Source organism: Ailuropoda melanoleuca, chromosome 3 (genome assembly GCF_002007445.2).
Source record: "Ailuropoda melanoleuca isolate Jingjing chromosome 3, ASM200744v2, whole genome shotgun sequence".
Taxonomy (NCBI): domain Eukaryota; kingdom Metazoa; phylum Chordata; class Mammalia; order Carnivora; family Ursidae; genus Ailuropoda; species Ailuropoda melanoleuca.
In genome coordinates this window covers 113,711,212-113,732,371 of record NC_048220.1, presented here as the reverse complement: position 1 = coordinate 113,732,371, position 21,160 = coordinate 113,711,212, and the positions used below count along the sequence as shown (strand labels likewise).

Genomic DNA, 21,160 nt, shown 5'->3' with positions numbered 1-21,160 from the left:
AATAAAATCTTAAAAAAAAAAAAAAAAGAAAAGAAACAGTATGGGTCTACTGTCATGGTTCTTCAAGTGTGGTTCCTGAACAGAAGTATCCTATTGCCAACCTAAAACTGTCAGGAGGCAATAATTAAGAAAGAATGTTTATTTGGGATCAAAGAATTGAAATTCGGGGTACACAAATTTGGGTAGTAACCCAAATAATGTCCCATTAGAGAGAAAAATCAGGTTTTTAAAGCAAAAAAGTAAAGTTTGTATAGATTGTTTACAAATAATTTTTTATTGGTGTTGAGGGCAGAAAGCTACTCTTGGACCAATGTAATTGGTTACTAAGGCTATTGTTAAGAAAGCCTCTGACTATAGCAAGTTGCAGGTGTTCAGCCTGAGTCCTTGGAATATTTTCAGTCTGGCCCAGTTCAAAAGCTCATGGTTCCACCAGCGAGGACGTGCAAAAGGGCCCCCTCCTTAATGGCCTCCCGCTTCATTTTAAAACCCCTTGACACAAATAACCCCATTTCCATTTCACCTTTCACAAGATCAAGTGGGAACTTGCTGGAAATGCAAATTCTTGGGACCTATGGGGTCAAAACTCTGGAGGTAGGTCTCAAGCAATCCCTGTTCTAACAAGTCTTACAGGTGATTCTGATGTATGTTAGAGAACCACTGGTCTAGAAAAAGTACACAACGTCTGAGATCTCAGCAACGAGCGGTGTCCCCTACAGAGATACAGAGGACTGTTGTACTGGTGCATGGCTCATGTGATGTGCTGATGAGTCAGTGGTTGAAGAAAGGAATATTCAGGTGAGTCATCTGATGATGGAGGGTAAAATCAAGGGTTGGAATAAAAGGAAAAAAGAGATCCAGGTGCTCATATCATCAAAGAAGGTAAAAGTGAGTCTTAGAGGGTAGCCTGTGAGGGTAAAGATTGAGAATGAGTAATATATTGGGTTATCAAATGAAGGAAACTGAGAACTATGGTGGATAAAAGGCTTAGCCATGACAGTAGTGAGCAAAGACCAGAATAGCCCCTATTTCCTCTCCTCTTTAGTTGGGAAAATGGGGAAAACTAAGTAATTGTCAAAAGAAAAAGGAGCCAGGGAGTGTCTGCCTGATTGGAGGTAGTGATGGTGGCTGCCTAAGTTGAAGAAAGGAGGTGAGGATGAGTAGAAAACAGTTTAAAGGTGGAAGTTCTTCTGAGTCGTTAGCATAACTAACATGCCTCAAGAAAACAGTAGATTGGAAGGTCAGATCAGTGGACCAGCCTCCATTAAGTGAATGGAGGACATCTAGTGGATGGAGAAAACACACACATGCAAACAAGATATCCAATTTTCAATATAATGTTGTACTGACAGAAACTTTTTCAATAAGATTAAAAAACAAAATGGTGGCATGGGAAGTTGGCTGTTATATTTCTTTTCTTTTTTTTTTTTTTTTAAAGATTTTACTTATTTATTTGACAGAGAAAAAGACAGCCAGTGAGAGAGGGAACACAAGCAGGGGGAGTGGAAGAGGAAGAAGCAGGCTCATAGCGGAGGAACCTGATGTGGGACTCAATCCCATAACGCCGGGATCACGCCCTGAGCTGAAGGCAGACGCTTAACCGCTGTGCCACCCAGGCACCCCGGCTGTTATATTTCTAAAGGTTACAACCACAGCTGTTATAGACCATTTAGAGGACAAGGAGCATTTCTGATGGCAGAGGAAGGAACAAGGATAAACCACACTTAAAATTTGTACTATTTAAGCAAGGAGTCACGATCAAAGTGAATTCCCTTCTAATACAAAAAGTTAGAGAACAGCCCCCAAAATGCCAGTGTGACATTCTTAAATAAGGCCCTATATTTTAATGGCATTCCTTTGTCCAATATGGAGAAAGAAAAAAAGTAGAGTTTCATCATTTAGTCAGAAAAAGTGATACAAGATATATGCTTTATTTCCATGGATTTCTGAAATTATATACTTAAAAAAAACTCTACCTTATTCAAATTTACCCCCACTATATAATATTTATTATACCAACCAAACTGACATAATCATTGCTCTTGAAAGATAACAGATTGTAAAATCTAATAGATTCTAAAACATAATAGATTGCAACCGACTGGTTAACAACAAAAAGAAAAACTAAAGAACATGAAACTTTACAACAATTTACAGAGCTCTGTTTAACCTAATAAATAAGAAAAATATGCTTTGGATAAGGCATTGCTTCAGCATTTCTCAGAGAATAAGGCACACAATCACTAGCATTACAAATCACAAATGTGTAAGAAAATCTAAAGACAGCAAATGCTACATAGGATACTGAAAAAAAAAACAGCAAGTGCCATTAGGACACTGACTTTTATATCAAAGTAACATTGAACTGTGAAAGTGTAAGATTTTACAGCAACTAAATTTTCCTTCTCTAATAAAGGTTAATCATTTTTAACAGATCAAGCTGCAAGAACAAAGGAAAAAGCAAATTTCCTAAAAATCCTTCATTTTGAAAAACATATGCTTTGTTTCTCAGTATCAGGCAGATATTTAAACATTATTTAACTGATGAATTTTAAAATAGTGTGTAAACAAATTGGCAGCAACTAAAACAATTTTAATGGCACATTCAAGATTTCACATTTGAAGTAACTGTTAAGTTCTTTTTTGTGTCAATTCAAATTCCATGGCTATAAGCCAAGTATCAATATTTTGTTAATTTTTAACAAATATTTTGTTAAACTTAGTTATGTTTTTCAGAACAGTTAAAACCTTAACACATGAGATTATTGGACAAAGAAACTAAAAAAAATAATACTTGAATAGGATGTTACCGCAGTCGACATATTACAATAATTACTTCCTAAAGTGATTCCTGAAACAATAATCTAGATCTTCTGTTAGTCACTATCTTTTATGGAGAGTAGAGTGATTTCTCACAAGGGCGCTGAAACAGATTCTGCCGGTAATCACAACTCACTAACATACCTGGCCAATCGAACTTCAGTCAGGATCAACATACATGAAATAGAGAAACGGGAGTGTTCACTATACATCTTATTCATGATTTCATTTATTTTGGCTGCTTCACTGTTCCAGTATTTCAGGAACACGTGGACACAAATGCTGACTTTTTACAAATTAGTCACCCCACGATTTGATCTGTTTTTCATCCTGAAATGGACTGCCTTAAACCCATACCTCCAGAAAACTTAACTGGATATCAATCTACCAGAGCTAGTAGTAAAGCCAGATAAACAGAAAAAAAAAAAATCTATCACGGAATAAATGAAACTCTAATATTGTACTAGAGGTTAGAGAAGAGAGAAGTAGAATTACAACAAATATCTAATTTTTTCTTAAAAAGTGTACATGCCTCCTGAGCAAGAGGATTCAGGAATTATAATAATTAATATAATATACTGTTAAAAATTCACTTGATAATGTCAGCCACCCTTAACTATCATCATCTGAACCATTTGCTTCTCTAAGACGCCCACACAATTACCTCAAACGTCAATATGGATTCCATGTTTTGACGACATCATTTGTCTGGTCCCTGTGAAATACATAACAAACGAACAGATGTGAGGTAAAGAGGAGGTGATGACGACATAAAGCCAGAATGGCAAAGGAGAAGTTTTTCCAAATGGGCATATCCACAGGCCGTGACGAATTCCATCTCGGATATGATGTGAGGTCCACGATATAAATAACATCCAGGGAAGAAAGCACCATGAGTCTTTGAGCTTGAAAAGGTGCATAGTAAACTTCAGGGTCACAACCACAACCGGTATGACGGTAGAGCAGTGAAGGAAAGGTCTTCGTGGAAGAGTCAAAGCAGCCTGCCGGGGAGAGCGGTGGTTATAGTATCATTTCCTTGTTGGAAAACAAAATTTGGTAAATGCTTCTTAATATTCTAAAACATTTTCTAGGAGTCTATTAGAAATACAATGGGGACATTTTCTAGGTCACATGTATTAAATCTGTTACACAGAAAGCAAAGAAGAGTGAGTGGGATATTCTCTGCATTAACAATGAAACCAAGGTCTCAAGGACATGGTGATTAATTTTTTAAAGTTTCCTATTATTTGCTTAGAAAAGTCACAATACAAATGTAATTTATACTCCAAATGTATGGTTTGCGTGTATTTGGAGTTTATCTGGGGCCTCTAAGCATTGAAAAAAATCTCACAACTGAATACAATATTCTATTAATAAGGGCATGAAAGGGAAATGTTTTTGTTGTAACCACTTTATATCTGCCTTGAATATTTTCAGAATGCACTTATGACAACCTTTAGAAAGATTATATTATTTTAAATAAGTGTTAAAAGTTGAGTTAAACTCCAGTAAAAATTTTAAACCGTTACAAAAAAATGTAATCAGTAACTAAACAAATGAAAATTTCAGGGTTAATCCCTGAATGATTCTTGAGTAAGGTTTTGTTCTCACATATTCTAAAGGTTAAGTTTCAATTAGATAATTTCTAAATAAAAAGGAAGCCAAGGACAGTGAAGGTTGCCTAAATCTGAGTCTCCCCACACATCCTCAAAAACATTACAGACAAGGGCAAATAAGACTATACCAAACCCCGCTCAGCACAGACAGAAGGCAGGGAGCACCTAAAACTTCAAATACTCTAAAGTATTAAAATACATAGCACATCAGCGCACTTTCTCTCACACTCCCAACACAAGCCAGGAAAGACGAGGGCACCTAAGACTGATCTAAAATTACCACTAGAAAGAGAAACACTGAAAAGGGTCCTGGTTGATGAGAGCACTGGCTACAAAGCAAGGATTTGAAAGCATGCATGATTCAAAGCTTTAAAAGGCATTGGTTCCGGGGGAGAAGATGGCAAAAAGGAAGGGAGAGGAATCATTTGGACACCGGGTGGTAAAGAGGAAAAGGGGGAGTAAAAAAAAAAAATTAGGTTCCCATTAAAAAAAAAAATAGAGGCATAACCTTCCCACCATTAAAATGCAAGGCACCCGTTAAAGAGACTGGACCTTGGCACCATGTGAAGTCACACGACCCTTAAACCAGTGTCTTTAACTCTCACCTACTGACTGAACATCCATCAAAGAGTTTACGCTACATTCCTCTCCCTTCTCCATATTCTTTTTTTTTTTTTTAAAGATTTTATTTATTCATTCGACAGAGAGAGAGAGACAGCCAGCGAGAGAGGGAACACAAGCAGGGGGAGTGGGAGAGGAAGAAGCAGGCTCCCAGCGGAGGAGCCCGATGTGGGGCTCGATCCCACAACACCGGGACCACGCCCTGAGCCGAAGGCAGACGCCCAACCGCTGTGCCACCCAGGCGCCCCAACCCTTCTCCATATTCTTAGCTGTTTTATTTCTACTTCGCCAGAACACATAGCATTTCTGTATTGTTTGGGTTTTGTTTTTTTTTTAAGATTTTATGTATTTATTTGACAGAGAGAGAGAAGGAGAGCACAAGCAGGGGGAGCGGCACACAGAGGGAGCAGACTCCCTGCTGAGCAGGGAGTCTAATGTGGGGCTTGATTCCAGGACCCTAGGATTGTGACCTGAGCCGAAGGCAGACGCTTAACCGACTAAGCCACCCAGGTGCCCCACATTTCTGTATTGTTATTCCATCCTTGTCTCCACCTGGGTTTTTCCCTCCACAGCCACACTGAACCACGCTCCTCAACAGCAGGGCGGACAAGGAAGCCTGTGGTAATCCTTCCTTGGAAGAGAGCAACAGTCTGAAGTTGATGTGATTAGCAGTTATGCTCTGGATGTCTGAAGGGACATTGACTCTTTACACTTTCATTTGTAAAGTCTACTTATATTAATAGATGCTAAAGAAGAAAGAAGAAATTTCTGTTGCTTGGCTGATGTGTAAAATCTCAACCCAGATTTTTCATTCATAGAAAAATAATAATGAAAGAAGAAAAGGACATGACCATAAAATCAAGGAAGTAAAAATAGATCACTTACAAACAGAAGGAACAAGAGATATTTAAAAATTACAAACAGAAGGAACAAGCGTATCATAAATACTTATTTTAGTTTTGGTATTTGTAACTGATGATTACGTACAATCTTACAGTTAATGTGAAAAAATGTTCATATTTCATTTAAAAAAAGGATTGATACCAGCACTGTGCTACACTTTATGTGCACCATCTCATTTAATCCTTACGACAGTCGCATGGGTTAGGGATTACTTTACAGAGGGGGACGCTGCGGCTTATAGAGGCCAAGTAGCTTCCCCAGGTTGTGCAGTGAGCAAGCGGCAGACAGAGTCTGTCTGACTCGATGGCTCATATTCTCAACACTACTGCTTCTAAGTGAATCAAAGAATAAATACAGTGCATAGCCGAAATGTTTTTAAAAATTAGGATAAATTCTAGATGAATGCATTTATGAGCCACACTTTTTATGATGCTTGATAGCTTATCCCAATCTCTACTAACATTTATTGTGAACTATTTGCTGGGATCTGTCCTTTAATGTGCTCATTTAACACCCACGACCGCCCCATGAGGTCAGTAATGACAGAATCCACACTTCACAGACGAGGACATTGAGACTTAAAGAAGAAAGTGCTCTGCTAACACCACATACTAGGATTCAAACTCACGTCTTCTGATTCCAGTCTCAAACACAATGTTATTCTGCCTCCACTTAGAGCAAAAAAGCTAAAATTTGTCTTTAATCAGGAATTACTGATTCCTTACTGAAGTTTTTTAGTAAGTGAGACAACCTTTGAGAAATACCTGGTATGTGACACATAAAAGGAAGAGGTCATCATTTCTCGTTCATTCAACAAATGTCTACTGAACGCCAACTAGATGACCAGGCACTGTTCCAGACCACTGGTGAACAACGCACAGCCCTGTTGTGTTTACATGTCATAAACACAGAAAAGGGCGGCAAATCTTTTGACATTTAGAAAATACGTGAGCTGTATTTCAAGCTTTGTTCATTTGCAAAGCTAACAGGCCACTGTATAGCTAAACACCGCAGTGAAATTCCTCAAACTTCTCCACCAGGGACTGTGGCCTAATCAGCCCATTGAAATGCACATCTTTGGCCCCATAAGGGACTGGGGAATGAATCCACCGAAGTCATTCCCCAGGACTGGGAATCATCTTAAAGCTCTTCCCCTGTTAGGGAACACTCAGAAGCTGCATACGAACTGTGAAAAATGAAGAGTAAGGGGGAAATTCTCAGTGTGGTCCTGAAGAAAGAATTGTGGGAAAATACCCAGAAGAGCCCTGAGAATGACCCCCAGTACTTTAAACCAGTTGACGAACGTTTCCTTCAAGACTTGGCTAAGTGCCGTCCTCGGTAAAGCCAGCACTGAACTCTCAGGTACACTTACTGAGTCCTTAGCTCTGTATGCATCCTTGGCACTTGGTGACGCCAATAACTTGATTAGCACCATGTCTGTGTTCACCTTCAGGGAACTACTAAGTGCTCAAAAAAAAAAAAAAAAGGATGAATGGGCTTTCTTATTTTAAAATAAAGATAATCTTCCCTAGCTCTAAAATGATGCTGTGAAGATCAATATAATGGCGCTACAGAAATTAAAAGACCAGAAAAATTAAACTTATATGCTTCCTACCTTTAAAGATAAAGATCCAGCTAGAAAAAAGTGGTCTACATCAATAACAGAGGCTAAAAATCCAGCTAAAATGATTTCTCCAAAGTCATTTGTCTTCTTGACTCCGATGACAATTGCCCACAACCACATGCCAATCACACAATGGACGGCGTTATCTGACAGGGCGCGAAGCCAGTCGTTTTGCTGAATTATTGAAAACTGAAGAAGTCTGTCGGCTACGAGGCAAAATATCCCCAGACCAAGGCTGGAAATAAGAGACTCGGTGCTACATGATTGGAGTAAAGCGTGGGTCTTCTCAGCCTCAGATGCCATCCCAGACGCCCTGTCAGTGTGCACTAAAAGCCATCAGGAAACAAGCAGCTTCTTCTGGTTCACATCCCCAGTCACCCTAAAATAGAAAGCAGAGGAAAAGAATAATGCCATATAACATTTAAGCAAAACAATATCAGCAATAATTTCACAAATACAAAACCAAACTGTAAAAACTGGTGGGTTTTTTTTTTTTTACTGTTGTCAGTAATTTCATGTTATTTTTCTCAGCTTCATTGAGATATAATTGATATATAACACTTGCTAAGTTTAAGGTGTATACTGTGATTTCATATACAGACGTATTGTGGACTGATGACCACAATAAGGTTAGTTAACATCTCCATCACTTCACAGTCACATTTTTGTGCATGTGGTGAGAACATTTAAGACTATTCTCCCAGTAACTTTCAAGTATAACAAAATTGTACTGCTTACATGTTTTATACAATATGCTATGCACCCGAAAGAGAACAGGTTAGCTTTACAGAACAACAGTTTATGTGTTAGTATGTATCAAAATGAATTTAAGAAAGCCCACCAACTGCAATCTATTACTTTGAGGTCATCAAACAGTTCTATTTCTCAGCAACGTGTGCTACATGGTAGTGGGCATCCATTGTGTCCGTGTACCCAGCAACTATTTTCCAAACTTCTGAAAACAGCATCACCTTCCTTTAGGAAAACTGCTCATCACAATACCCAAACTCTGAAGCTGACCAATTAGAATTCCTGTCTCTCTTATCAGTATAAGTAATTAATTCATAATTACTAATTAGTCATCAATTCCAGTAGTGATTAGACTAGTGATAAATAATCTGCTAATTAAGGTGACCCAGGCTGAACCAATCAAACCTCCTTCTAGAATTTTCCAAAATGGAGCTGGTGGGAGAAAGTTCCTTTTCTTCTTATAGAGCTGGGCTTCACTACATGGAGCAGACAAAGAAAAAAGAACCATAGGGACGTCAACTTCTCAGGTTCAATGTTGAAGTTTCTCAAAGCTGCCCTTACAGCTTACCCTTTACCTCTATGAGCTACCCCAGCATCTTCCAATAAATCCCTTTTTCTTTTCTGTTGCCTCTAACCACAGAACTTTAATTGATAAAAAGGCAATCATAATTCTATGCTGAGTACTTACCTGGCATAGAATACTGAAATCATTTACCCAGTTAAAGTTATCAATGTTATGTGATACCTGAAGTTTTTGTTTTGTATTGTTTTTAGTTCTGAGACTAAAAGAAAAACTAAATGATGTATTAAGAATGATTCAACTTCCATTCTGTAATAAAAACTATTCATAGATCATTACATATATTCTAAAATTTATAGAGAAACACAAAAGACTAGAACAGGAAAACAACTTGGGAAAATGAAGAGCTAAGTTGAAGGACTTACACCATCTGATTTCAAGTCTTACACAGCTGCAGTAATTACGACAGCGTGGTGTTGGTATAAAGACAGACAAATAGAGCAATGAAGCAGAATAGAAAGTGGGATCAGAAATAGATCCACACAGAGGTGCCGGGGTGGCTCAGTTGGTTGAACACTTGAGTCTTGATCTCAGCTCAGGTCTTAATCTCAGGGTTGTGAGTTCAAGCCCCATGTTGGGCTTCACACTGGGTGTGGAGCCAACTTAAAAAAAAAAAAGAAAATAAAAAATATATTAAAAAAAGAAATAGGTCCACACATACACTGTCAATTGATTTTTGACAAATATGCAAAAGCAAGTAAATGGAGAAAAGACAGTCCTTTCATCAAATGGTGCTGGAACAAGTGGTATCCACATGCAAAAATAATGAACCTCAAACCATACTTTATTCCATATACAAAAATTAAGTCAAAATGGATCACAGACCTAAAAGTAAAACATAAAACTATAAAAATTCTGGAAGAAAACATAAAATATTTTTGTGTCCTTGGGTTATGCAAAGAGTTCTTAAAAGCAACATCAAAAGGTCGATCTGTTTTTTAAAAATTAATAAACTGAACTTCATCAAAATTAAGAACTTCTGCTCTTTGAAAGACTATGTTAAGAGAATGAAAAGACAAGCCACAAACTGGAAGAAAATATCTGCATATCTCATATTTGATAAAGGATTTATATCCAGAACAAAGAATTCTGAAAACACAGTAACAGAAAAATAAACTAATATAAAAATGGGCAAAAGATCTGAAAAGTTACTTTACAAAGATGATATACAGGTGATCAACAAGCACATGAAATATACTCAACCTCATTAATTTTTAGGGAAATGCAAATTAAAACCACAATGAGATATAAGACATACCTATTAGAATGGCTAAAATTAAAGACTTTTCATCCCAAATGTAGAAAAGATGTGGAGCAACCAGAACTCTCATACACTGACTGGAGGAAATTTAAAATGATAAACCACTTTTCAGTGTCTCAAAAAGTTAAACATACTTCTATCATAGATTCTGTCATTCTACTCCTAGGTATTCACCTGCGAGAAATGCAAGCATACATCCACACACAGACTTGTACATGAATGTTCACGGTGCTTTATCTACATTAGCTCCAACCGGGAATCAACCCAACTGGATAAACAAAACATGGAATAGGAAAAGACAAAAAAGTAATACATACAAAAACACTGATGAACTTCAAAATAATACTTAATGAAATAAACCAAATCAAAAAGAAAAGAAAAACAGAGTACACAGTCAAAACTCACGGAACTATACAACACAAAAAATGAACCCTCATGTAAACTATGAACTTCAATCAATATATCAATGTGGGTTTATTAATTGTAACAGGGAATCACACTAATGCAAAATGTTAATAATAAGGAGAAATGTGTGTAGAGGGAGAAGTAACATGGGAACACTTTGTACGATCTGCTTAATTTTTCTGTAAACCTAAAACTGTAATAAAAAATAAAGTCTTAATTTTAAAAAGTAAATAAATGAAGTAAGTATGGGAAATGTTATAATTGTTTAATATAGGTAATGGATATACTATAGTTCGTTATATTATCTTCTACTTTTCTATATATTTGAAATTTTCATTTGGAAATGTTTTTAAAAGAGTACAGAACATGATTCCATTTATATAAAATTCAAGAAAATGCAAACCAATTTAAGTGACAGAAAGCACATTGGTGGGGCTGGAAGGATAAAAAAGGAGCATAAACTTTGGGGGGGGGTGCCTGGGTGGCACAGTCATTAAGCGTCTGCCTTCCGCTCAGGGTGTGATCCCAGCATTCTGGGATCGAGCCCCACATCAGGCTCCTCCACTATGAGCCTGCTTCTTCCTCTCCCACTCCCCCTGCTTGTGTTCCCTCTCTCACTGGCTGTCTTCTCTCTCAAATAAATAAATAAAACCTTAAAAAAAAAAAAAAGAAACTTTGGGGGAACATGTGTTCATTATCTTGATTGTGGTGATAGTTTCATGGTTTATAGTTTCATATATACATCAAAATGTATCAAAATGTACATTTTAAATATTGTACAGTTTATTATGTGTCAATTATACTCCAACAAAGATGTTAAAAAGTTAGGAAAATATACTTAATTGTCAATAACAACAGCAGGCTTTCATGTAAAAGGAGCTGAAAACAAGAGTTTATGGAGATGAAAAGCCTGATTGCCCAAATAAAAGCTCAACAGGAATAATGCATAGTAAAATGAATGCTTCAAAAAACACAATTAGTGAATAAGAACATTTTTGAAGAATTTTCTCAAAGCTTGATGGGGAAAAAATGACAAAGAATTAAGCACTGAAAGAAAAAATAAATTCAAAAAATAAAGATAAAATCCTTTAGAGTCTCCAAATCCTGCCCCCCCCCAAAGGTTATCTGCAAAGGAGAATGTGACTGATACCAACAATAAATGCCAAAATACTATGGGGCAACATTAATAAAGCTCTGAGAGAAAAGGATCATGACTGTAGGATTCTACATAAACTAAATTATGGCACCTCTGTGACAATTATGAATTTCAATAATTTTGCCTTAGAAATTATAATAGCTATATATAATATCTGGGGGAAAAAGGATGGAGGAACAGGGCTTCTAAATCACTAGGGAGAGAGAAGAGGAATTAAAAAAACTTGATCAGTACAGCAAAGCAGAAAAGGAAAAAAATGAAAGAAGATTTTACCATCATCCCAACCCCCCAAAAGAGCAAAAGGGACCAAACATCAAACACAAGTACCACAATAAATGTGAACCTATTAAATTTACCTATAAAGAAACAGATTGGGACAAAAGGAAACATCTAAGTTATTGTTCATAAGAAAATGCCTCAAACAAAAAGTCTCAGCCATATACAAAATAAAGTGAAATAAGTCAAGCAGAGAAAGACAATTATCATATGGTTTCACTCATTTATGGAACATAAGAAGTGGGAAGATCGGTAGGAGAAGGAAGGGAAGAATGAAGGGGGGGTAAACAGAGGGGGAAATGAATCATAAGAGACTGTGGACTCTGGGAAACAAACTGAGGGCTTCACAGGGGAGGGGGGGTGGGGGATTGGGCTAGGCCAGTGATGGGTATTAAGGAGGGCACATACTGCATGGTGTACTGGGTGTTATAGGCAAATAATGAATCATGCAACATTGCATCAACAACTGGGGATGTACTGTATAGTGACTAATATAACAAAATAAAAATTAAAAAAAAAAGAAATGAGAAAATATGTATCTAGAATATATAAGCCAAATAAAGCAGCCATAGTAATATTAAAATCAAATACAGAATTCATGACAAAAGACTTAGTGGGACTAAAAGGGATAAGATATTCAAGTTATAATAAAGTTATATAAGATGCTTACAAGGCACTTGAGTGGCTCAGTTGGTTAAGCGTCTGACTCTTGATTTCAGCTCAGGTCATGAACTCAGGGTTGTGGGATCGAGCCCTGAATTGGGCTTCGTGCTCAGAGTGGAGTGTGCTTGAAAATCTTTCTCCCTCTGTACCTCCCCCCGCTCATGCTCTCTCTTGAACTCTTGCTCTCTCTCTAAAAATAAATAAAATCTTAAAAAAAAAAAAAAAAGAAGATGCTTACAGACAAACCACAAAGCAGTAAAATATGGAAATTATATCAAGTAGCCAAAAATAGGTACAGATAATCTAAATAATATAGTTACAAGTTTGATTTCATATTCAGGTCTAAAATTACATATTTTACATGGAAAACACATTCTTTCCAAATGTCCATGAAACATTTACAAAAGTTAGCTACCCATTTACTCATCCACAAGAAAAACTTCAATAAAATCTAAAAACTGTAAATGTTCAGGCCAAATTCTCTGACCACAATGCAATGTAACTCATCACTTTTAAACTGGTTAAAAAAAAAAATAGAGTGGCCTAGTTAGTTCAAAGAAACTAAGCTTAAATGGTGGTGCAAGTAATACCTTTAGAGCCAAAAAGACTTGTTTTCAAGTATTTATGCTCTGTACACATTTCAGGAAGGAAAATAAAAGTTCAGAGCACAAGAACTCAGTCAACTTTGTTCACTACTACACCTTTCACGCTCAGTAAGTGTGGAATTCGTGAAAAATCTTCATACACTGGATCTGTTATCCAGCAGGAATTGCATATAAAATACCCTGGGATCTGCATTTTTAGCAAGTATGAATACCAAGTGATTCTTATATTCACTAAACATTGAGAAACACTAGTTTATGAGAAACCAAAATGATGAAAACCAAGAAACATAACCTTAAAAGTTAGAAACAGTATAGCTATTAGAATATTGTTCTGGCAGTTTCATTCTATGTAATGAGACAAAGAAGGGATGGAGGGAGGGGGAAAGAAAATAAATCATTACCTTTCCAGGAAGAAAAAAATAATTACATTTGTTCGCAAGTGAAATGGCTGTCTATGGTCTTTGAAAACCATAAGAAGTAAAGTTGCAAATGGTGGCTAATTCAAGATAAATACTAAAATAATCTTTATGATATACACGCAATCATTTTAAGGAAAAAAATGGGAAAAAAATTCACAAGAGCAATAAAAACCCAAATACCAAGGAATAAACTAAACAGGAAATATTTATGAAGAAAACAACAAAGCTGTATTAAAGGCCACAAAAGGTCAATCAGTTCTTTAGAACTCTGATGGCTTCATACTGTCAGCTCAGCTTAGTTGGAAGCACATTTTCCAGAATTCCCTTCCTTGTAAAGTTCTTGTAATAGTTCTTTCTTGCATGTGGAGCTTGGACATGATCTGTTAGCTCGTCTTGTTGGCATGGGGAAGCGGGCTGGCCTGCAGCTCCTTCAGCTTCTCCAAATCCTGTCTGCATGTGCAATCCCAGGGTCAAGAGCGCTAGCCTCTCCCGTAGATCACCCACAGCATCAAAATGGGAGTTGGTGAGAAGCCAATACAGATTCCATTCTGTTCTTGCTCTCCTCCACATCCACCTTCCCTTCTCCACTGTGTCTACCTAGCTGATTTGTAACCGCTCCAGGCTCAACAACAGACTCAGAGGCAGGAGTCTGCCCTGACTCCTTTCCCAGCCCCCACAATTACAGAACGTCTAACCCCTGTATAAATCCCAGGCAAAGTAGCTCTGCTTCTTTGATGGAACTTAACTAATACAAGAGCCAGGCCATTTTGTTGAGTAAGAAGACAACATTGATGGTGTTATTCTCCTCAAATGGAATCAATAAATTTCATATCATTCTAATTAAAATCATAAAGGGATTTCCTTTTAGGAACCTCACAAAATGTTTCTAAATTTCATTTAAAAGAGTTAATGCCAATAAACTGGAAAAGCAGAGTAACATAAGTACTGAAAGGTGAATACAAAGTCCAGAAATCGAGTAAGCATGTGTATGGGGGAGTGGGGAATGCGTATATGATTCTAAATTGGTAGAGGAACAATTACTATTTAACCCCGATTCTGTATCCCTTGGGATTCTTAAGTGCATGGAAAAGAAAACACTCTGGCAGTAAAGGCAAAAAAACCCAAATTTATTAAAAGGAAATCACAGTTTTGCCAGGTTTCAAGAATCAGGCCTCAAAGCTATGCCTCAAGCACGTCAGTGAAAATGACACCAGACAACTGGTGTGGTGGAGACCTCCCCACCACTAAGCACCACTGAGCACCACTGAGCACAGCTTACCCTGCCTAACCTGTCACCAGATATTACCACCGGCACTGCGCAGTGCTGCACTGTCTGCTGCTGCCATCGAAGACTCCTGGCAGTGATTGTTTACTTGATCTCATACAATATTTGGAGTGGGGCAGGGTATGTGTCCAATCGGCTGGGCCTCCATCACATGACTAGCCGCAAGGGAGGCTGGAAAAGACAGTATTTGGCCTTCTCAGCACATATGGTAGAAAGTGGCTCTGTTTCTTCCAGTTGCATTAGAACAGCATACTTACAAATATACTATGCTGGACAGGAAGAGCAGTCCACACTAGCAGTCAGTCTGTTAGGTTTCAATTGCTAAGTAGTACCGGAGAGAATAATCACTAGCACATGGACAGTCCTGTCTGGAGAAACTGGGAACACCAGATGAAACCTGAGATTGGATCATCTGCTTTCAATCAGTGCAGTGCATAGTTTAATACAGTAGAGTTGTTTAATCAAACAACTCCGGGTTTTAAACTCCAGGTTTTAAAATGTCACATCCACATGGATCAGAGTTTTGCAACATAATAGAATATTTCCCTGGTTCGACTAAGAAAGGGAATCAGTTTTATTGACTAGCTGCCTGGAAAATTTCTATTAGATAGCTTTTGTAGTTTGGTTATCAAGTTTGGGATATTTACATGAATTTGTAAACAGACGTCTACATAGTCCAGCTGGCTTGACTTTTACAGAGGAGCTCAAAATTATTTTTAAAATATTGATAGACATGACTACATCAGAATGTAAAACTTATACATGGCAAAGCTAAAGACAAATGGAGGAAATTTAGAACTTTTATGATGGGGAAAGTTTAGAAGTTTTACTTTATTAAGCACTCTTAAAATTAAGAGGCAAAAATAAATATCCCAATAATAAAGTGGGCAATGTCTATGAAAGGGCAATTTGGAAAAGGAAGAAATACAAATGATCAAAAAAATTATTAGAGGGTTTCAACTTTATTAGCAATCAATTGAATTTAAATTAAAACAACGAGATTTCAATGTAAGATTGACAAAAGATTGCTAATGCTTTCTGTTAGTAATGGTAAGGAAATGATCTCTTGTACTGTGTGTTAGCAGGAGTATAAGTTGGTATAATTTTCTAGTGGACAATTTGATAATATGTATCAAAAATCATTTAAAAATGAGCAAGTATTTTTTTTAAAAGATTTTATTTATTTATTTGAGAGAGAGCAAGATCATTACCTGAGCCAAAGGCAGACACTTAACCAAATGAGCCACCCAGGTGCCCCAAAAAGAAGCAAATATTTTTGACTCAGCATTTTCAATTCTAGGAATTTATCCAAAGCAAATAAGTAGATTCAAATACAAAGAGTTACATATGGATCTTCGGCATGGCATTGTTTTTTGTTTTTTTTTTTTTTTTTTAAAGATTTTATTATTTATTCCGACAGGGATAGAGACAGCCAGCGAGAGAGGGAACACAAGCAGGGGGAGTGGGAGAGGAAGAAGCAGGCTCCTAGCAGAGGAGCCTGATNAGCCTGACGTGGGGCTCGATCCCATAACGCCGGGATCACGCCCTGAGCTGAAGGCAGACGCCCAACCGCTGTGCCACCCAGGCGCCCCCGGCATGGCATTGTTTATAAGGAAAAATTAGAAACTGTCCAGAATAGGAGACTAGCGAAATAAATGCCACACAATTATGCAGCCATTAAAAAAAATCACTATTCCCATCTTTTTGACATGGAAAGATGCTCAACATATTAAAATTTAAAAGGTAGCCTATAAAATATGTAAAATATTAATTTTTGTTAAAAATACATACATATAATGCACATTTAATAATACAGAAAACTGTACATTTGGCTTGTATCTCATTCACGGGCTTACATATGATCAGTACTTTTTTCCCCTTTCTTTGATTCCCTAAGCATTTCTTTTCTTTTTTTTTTTTTTTTTTTGAGAGGGGGGAAAGAGAGCACGCGAGTGGGGGCGCTGGGGCGAGGGCAGCAGATGGAGAGGGAGAAAATCTTAAGCAGGCTCCATGCCCAATGTGGAGCCTGATGCGGGGGTCCATACAGGGCTGGCTCTCATGACCCTGAGATCATGACCTGAGCCAAAAATCAAGAGTTGGATGCTTAACCAACTGAGCCACCCAGGCACCCATAATTCCCAAAACATTTTCAATGTCTTACTAATATGACCACAAAACAAATAAAGCTACTCTGAAGTTAGTCAGAAGTCATTAAACAACTCAGAACATGATGCTAAAGTCAGTCTCTTAAAAGTATAATTTTTGAAAAGTAGAAACATACTTATAACATTATATGTATTAATAAAAATATTAGAATATGTAACATCGATAAACATTAATAAAATTTCATACAATTCTTGTAAGTCAAATTCATAATATAAAAATAATTTGTTCCTATTTATGTATTAGTTGACACATGCAAAGCCTGTACAAAAGATTTCTACATCTCCAGGTGAAATAAGCTGATTACTTTAATTCTTTCATATTGTGAAGAAGACTTGCTTTGCACAGAACAACTATTTTGTTAATGATAATGGAGTCTACAACAATCCTCAAATTCTTGGTCATTTGCAATAATGAAAATTGTTCTGAAAAGAACTGAGGTTGGGTTAAAGTCTACAGATTCTTCCAGGATCAGGAAGTGAGTGATTTCAACGTACTTTCAAGCAAGACCAAAATGTAAAAATGCAAAAGATAACTCCAAGTCATGAAACCTTTCTATAAACCTCATGATTTACAGTCCCATAAATTATGAATCATTTGTTTCTATTTTGCAAAATAAACTCTTGACACTTGCATGGATAAAGAAGTTAACATGTTTAAACATGCAGTGCATATAATTTTAAAGTTTATAAAATATCCTTTTGAACCAAAGATAGATGCCAGTATCCACTTAGCTGGATGGGAACTGGGACACACAAATTCCAATTAAGGACCACGCCAGAGAGTGCTACGCTAGCAGCAACATTTCCCTCCTTCAGGAAGCTGTGGCCTGCAAATTAGCCCAAAGAAGAAAGGAGGCCACTCAGGTGGATGCGTGTAAGAACGTAGGCTGGACACACATAGAAACTCAACAGAAAAGCTCTGCTGCCACTCAGGCTATGCTCATAACTGCATTTACTACAAATTTATTTTCAAATCTTATTCCAGAAAGGGGACAAAAAGAGGTCATTATCCACTTAATTGCAGATTGCATAATGCCACTATAAAGCCACTGCATTACACTCATCTTCTTTTACGCTTGAAACAATTTTCATCACCCCAAAGTATATTTAAATGTTACTAACCTTGTGTTTTACATAAGTTCAAATTTTAAAAAGACAGGGTAGCTAATGACGTGTTATGAGCAAAGTGAAACATCAAAAGATCACTGCAAGTATTTAAATGATGATCCAAATTTAGTGACCTGAAAAAGAAAACCTTATTGTTTATAATAATATAACTATATCATGGTTTGTGAATAGGAACACGTACACATAATGGGGCAGCATGAAATGCATTTTATAAATGGAAAGTATAAAACAGCTTGCTTGACGAGAGAGGAACAAAAAGATGAGTGACCGCGGAAGTAGATTCTTCAGCCCCAGTCAAGTTTTTAAATGCCTGCAGCCCTGCACACATCTGGACTACAACTGCTTGGGCTCCTGAGCCAGAATCACCCAGCTAAGCCTCTTACAAAATCCTAGCCCACAGACACAGATAATACTCATTCAATGTTTTAACCCTCTAAGTTTTGGGGTAATTTGTTATATAGAAATAGGTATCTAACACAATTTTCTTTCCATTTTCATAAAGGTATAGTTATGGTCCCAGAAACACAATTCTGACATCTATTTCACTCTATTAGTGCATATATTTAACATCCTTGTCTTAGATTTTGAGTATCAGGATAAGAAAAAAACATTTTGGGGGGGGAGAGAAAGAACATTAATAAGTGTACTGCCTTTTATTTATTGTCTCTAAGACACCCAAGTATACCCATTTTTCTTCATACCTTTTTCTTCCTTTTTCCACTTCCTACCTCTCGCCTACAAACAGAATGGACCCTGGAACCTCAAAAACTGTAAAAATAACTTTATGTTTATTTTACATACTATTGTTGGGCAGTTCCCTTAAGAGTAGTAATTATAATTTTCTTTTAAGCCTCACACACATAAAATCTAATGTGCTGAAGGTATTTAATAAATACTTTATTATACTAATCCAATGGGTAAGCAGGTAAGCAACCCTCAGCCTATGAACTAAAAATATTTTGGGGATGGCTTTCTTATCTTATAATAGCCTAACATGTCCTTATGACTTGCAGCCACTTTCTACAATGGTCAAATTGCCACACCTCATTCCATTACAGTAAAATGTCATCAACTATGGGGCCTTTAAGTATACATAGTAGTAATTTTACCTCCACAAACATAATTAGCCAGTTACTTTAATTATACACTATTGTACAGTTTGTTAATAATCTTAAGACAAATATTTCTGCCAAAACAAAGAACAAATTCCCCAAGTATCATCTGCTTTACTCTCCCATCACACAAATATTTACAAATACCTGAGGTAAAAGCAGTCTAAAATCGGATAACTACCTTTAGTATTGCTTTACAAATAAGTCTTTTTCAATGCCAGTGCTGTGAAAGTTAATGTATTTAATTTTTTTAATTTTAATTTTTTTAAGTAATCTGTACACCGAATGTGGGGCTCGAACTCACAACCCGGAGCTCAAGAGTCACACACTCCACGACTGGGCCAGCCAGGCGCCTCTAATATACTTAATGCCATAATACCTAAAGCAGATGCCAAATATAATACAGCTAATTTGCAAAGGAAAGAAACACAAATCCTGCTCAGTTCCACAGAGCCGGAATATAAAATGTTTAGTTCCTACACCATTAGGAATAAAACATACAATTCTGAATTAAAACATATATCAAGTCTCAGCAAATTCCCCAAATCATTCTTTCCCAAGGTTGGTGTGATGCAGTAATTTAAAAATGCCGATGAAGAAAATAGGGCAGGAAGCCCTGGCGTCAAAGGAACGCAGCAATTCCTAGGCAGGGAAGGGACCCTGTCACATTTAGTGTATCCACGCCTCCTGGGACCCGGGGCACGTAGAACTCTCGAGCCCTGTTAAAGAGGGCAATGGGCAACTCCGGCCAGACCCCCGTCACCCTGCCCTGGGCGAGGGAAACGCCAGGGACGCAGAGCCTAGGCGAGGACTGGGTGCCTGTGGAATCTCGAAGGCTCCACGAAGCCGGAGGAACACTCCGGGACTTCGCGCACATCCCGGGATCGCCAGACAGTGCCGGCGGTCAAGCACACCCCGCTGGCTCTCGGCTCCCGCGCGCTCGCCGCCCCCGCACGCCCACCCCATCTGGAACCCGGAGCTTCGGCTTCCCACCTCAGGTCGCAGTTTCGCTGCATCCACTCCGCCCCCCTCCCGCCCGGGCCCTTTTGCGGAGCTCAGCCGCGCCCACCTTCGACTTTCCAGCCCGAAGCCTGCAGCGCGAACGGCGGCCCCGCCCCTCTACCCTTTCCTCGGCCGGCACCATAGAGACGCCGGACGCCGGCCAGAGCGGCTCCAGCTCCAAACGGCGGAGAGGACGCCGGGATACTGGCCCCATTCCTGACGGACGAGTACCGGTAGCTCGCTGTACTTTGGTTGAGGGGGTGGGTAGCACGAGTTCTTCCCCGCTGTCCCCCGTAAGGAGACCTTTGGGACAGCGGGGTGAGAAGTGTAAAGTACCTTGTTGGTTTCCTCTGTCAAACCTGAGCATTCGTTCTTGGCTTTGCCGGCGCCGTGCCCCAGACTTAGCAGTCGACAGACGCACAAGGCAGCCTTACTTGAGGCTGGGAAGCTGGGGACGGAGAAGTGACCTCACCTAATGTTGGATGCACGGGCCCTATATCCAGACGCTTGAGCTAGGAGCCACGGACCATCTTGGATCTCGAAGGGGTAGAGAAATTTCCGGCTTCCTTTACGGGATCTTTCAGGTTGGGAGCCGGAGTTTTTCACGAGGGAGGGACCGAGCGATCGTGCAGATCCGCGGCTCCTTCATAGCGCTCCAACGCCCCCTTGGGGATTTCTTGATAATTATTCTTTTTTATTTTTTTTAAATGATTTTTTTTTTAAAGATTTTATTTATTTATTCGACAGAGATAGAGACAGCCAGCGAGAGAGG

At 38.2% G+C, this 21,160-nt stretch overlaps 1 protein-coding gene across 10 annotated transcripts; it reads right to left on the bottom strand.

Moving 5' to 3' along the window:
• Positions 1–1,912: 1,912 nt before the first annotated feature.
• TMEM267 (transmembrane protein 267) lies at positions 1,913–21,127 on the bottom strand. Of its 10 annotated transcripts, XM_034656951.1 has the most exons (6): positions 20,456–20,808; positions 18,269–18,387; positions 12,680–12,879; positions 9,277–9,513; positions 7,573–7,960; positions 1,913–3,818 (listed from the first exon to the last, which is right to left on the bottom strand). In XM_034656951.1, exons 5-6 carry the CDS (start codon positions 7,882–7,884, stop codon positions 3,483–3,485), a joined length of 648 nt encoding a protein of 215 aa, XP_034512842.1. In that variant the 5' UTR covers positions 7,885–7,960; positions 9,277–9,513; positions 12,680–12,879; positions 18,269–18,387; positions 20,456–20,808; the 3' UTR covers positions 1,913–3,482. The 10 variants fall into 10 exon arrangements, with proteins under 10 accessions (XP_034512842.1, XP_034512843.1, XP_034512848.1 ...); XM_034656952.1 differs by lacking the exons at positions 12,680–12,879; positions 20,456–20,808 and adding an exon at positions 20,861–21,127; XM_034656957.1 differs by lacking the exon at positions 9,277–9,513 and having other exon boundaries at positions 20,456–20,809.
• Between the last annotated feature and the right edge of the window lie 33 nt (positions 21,128–21,160).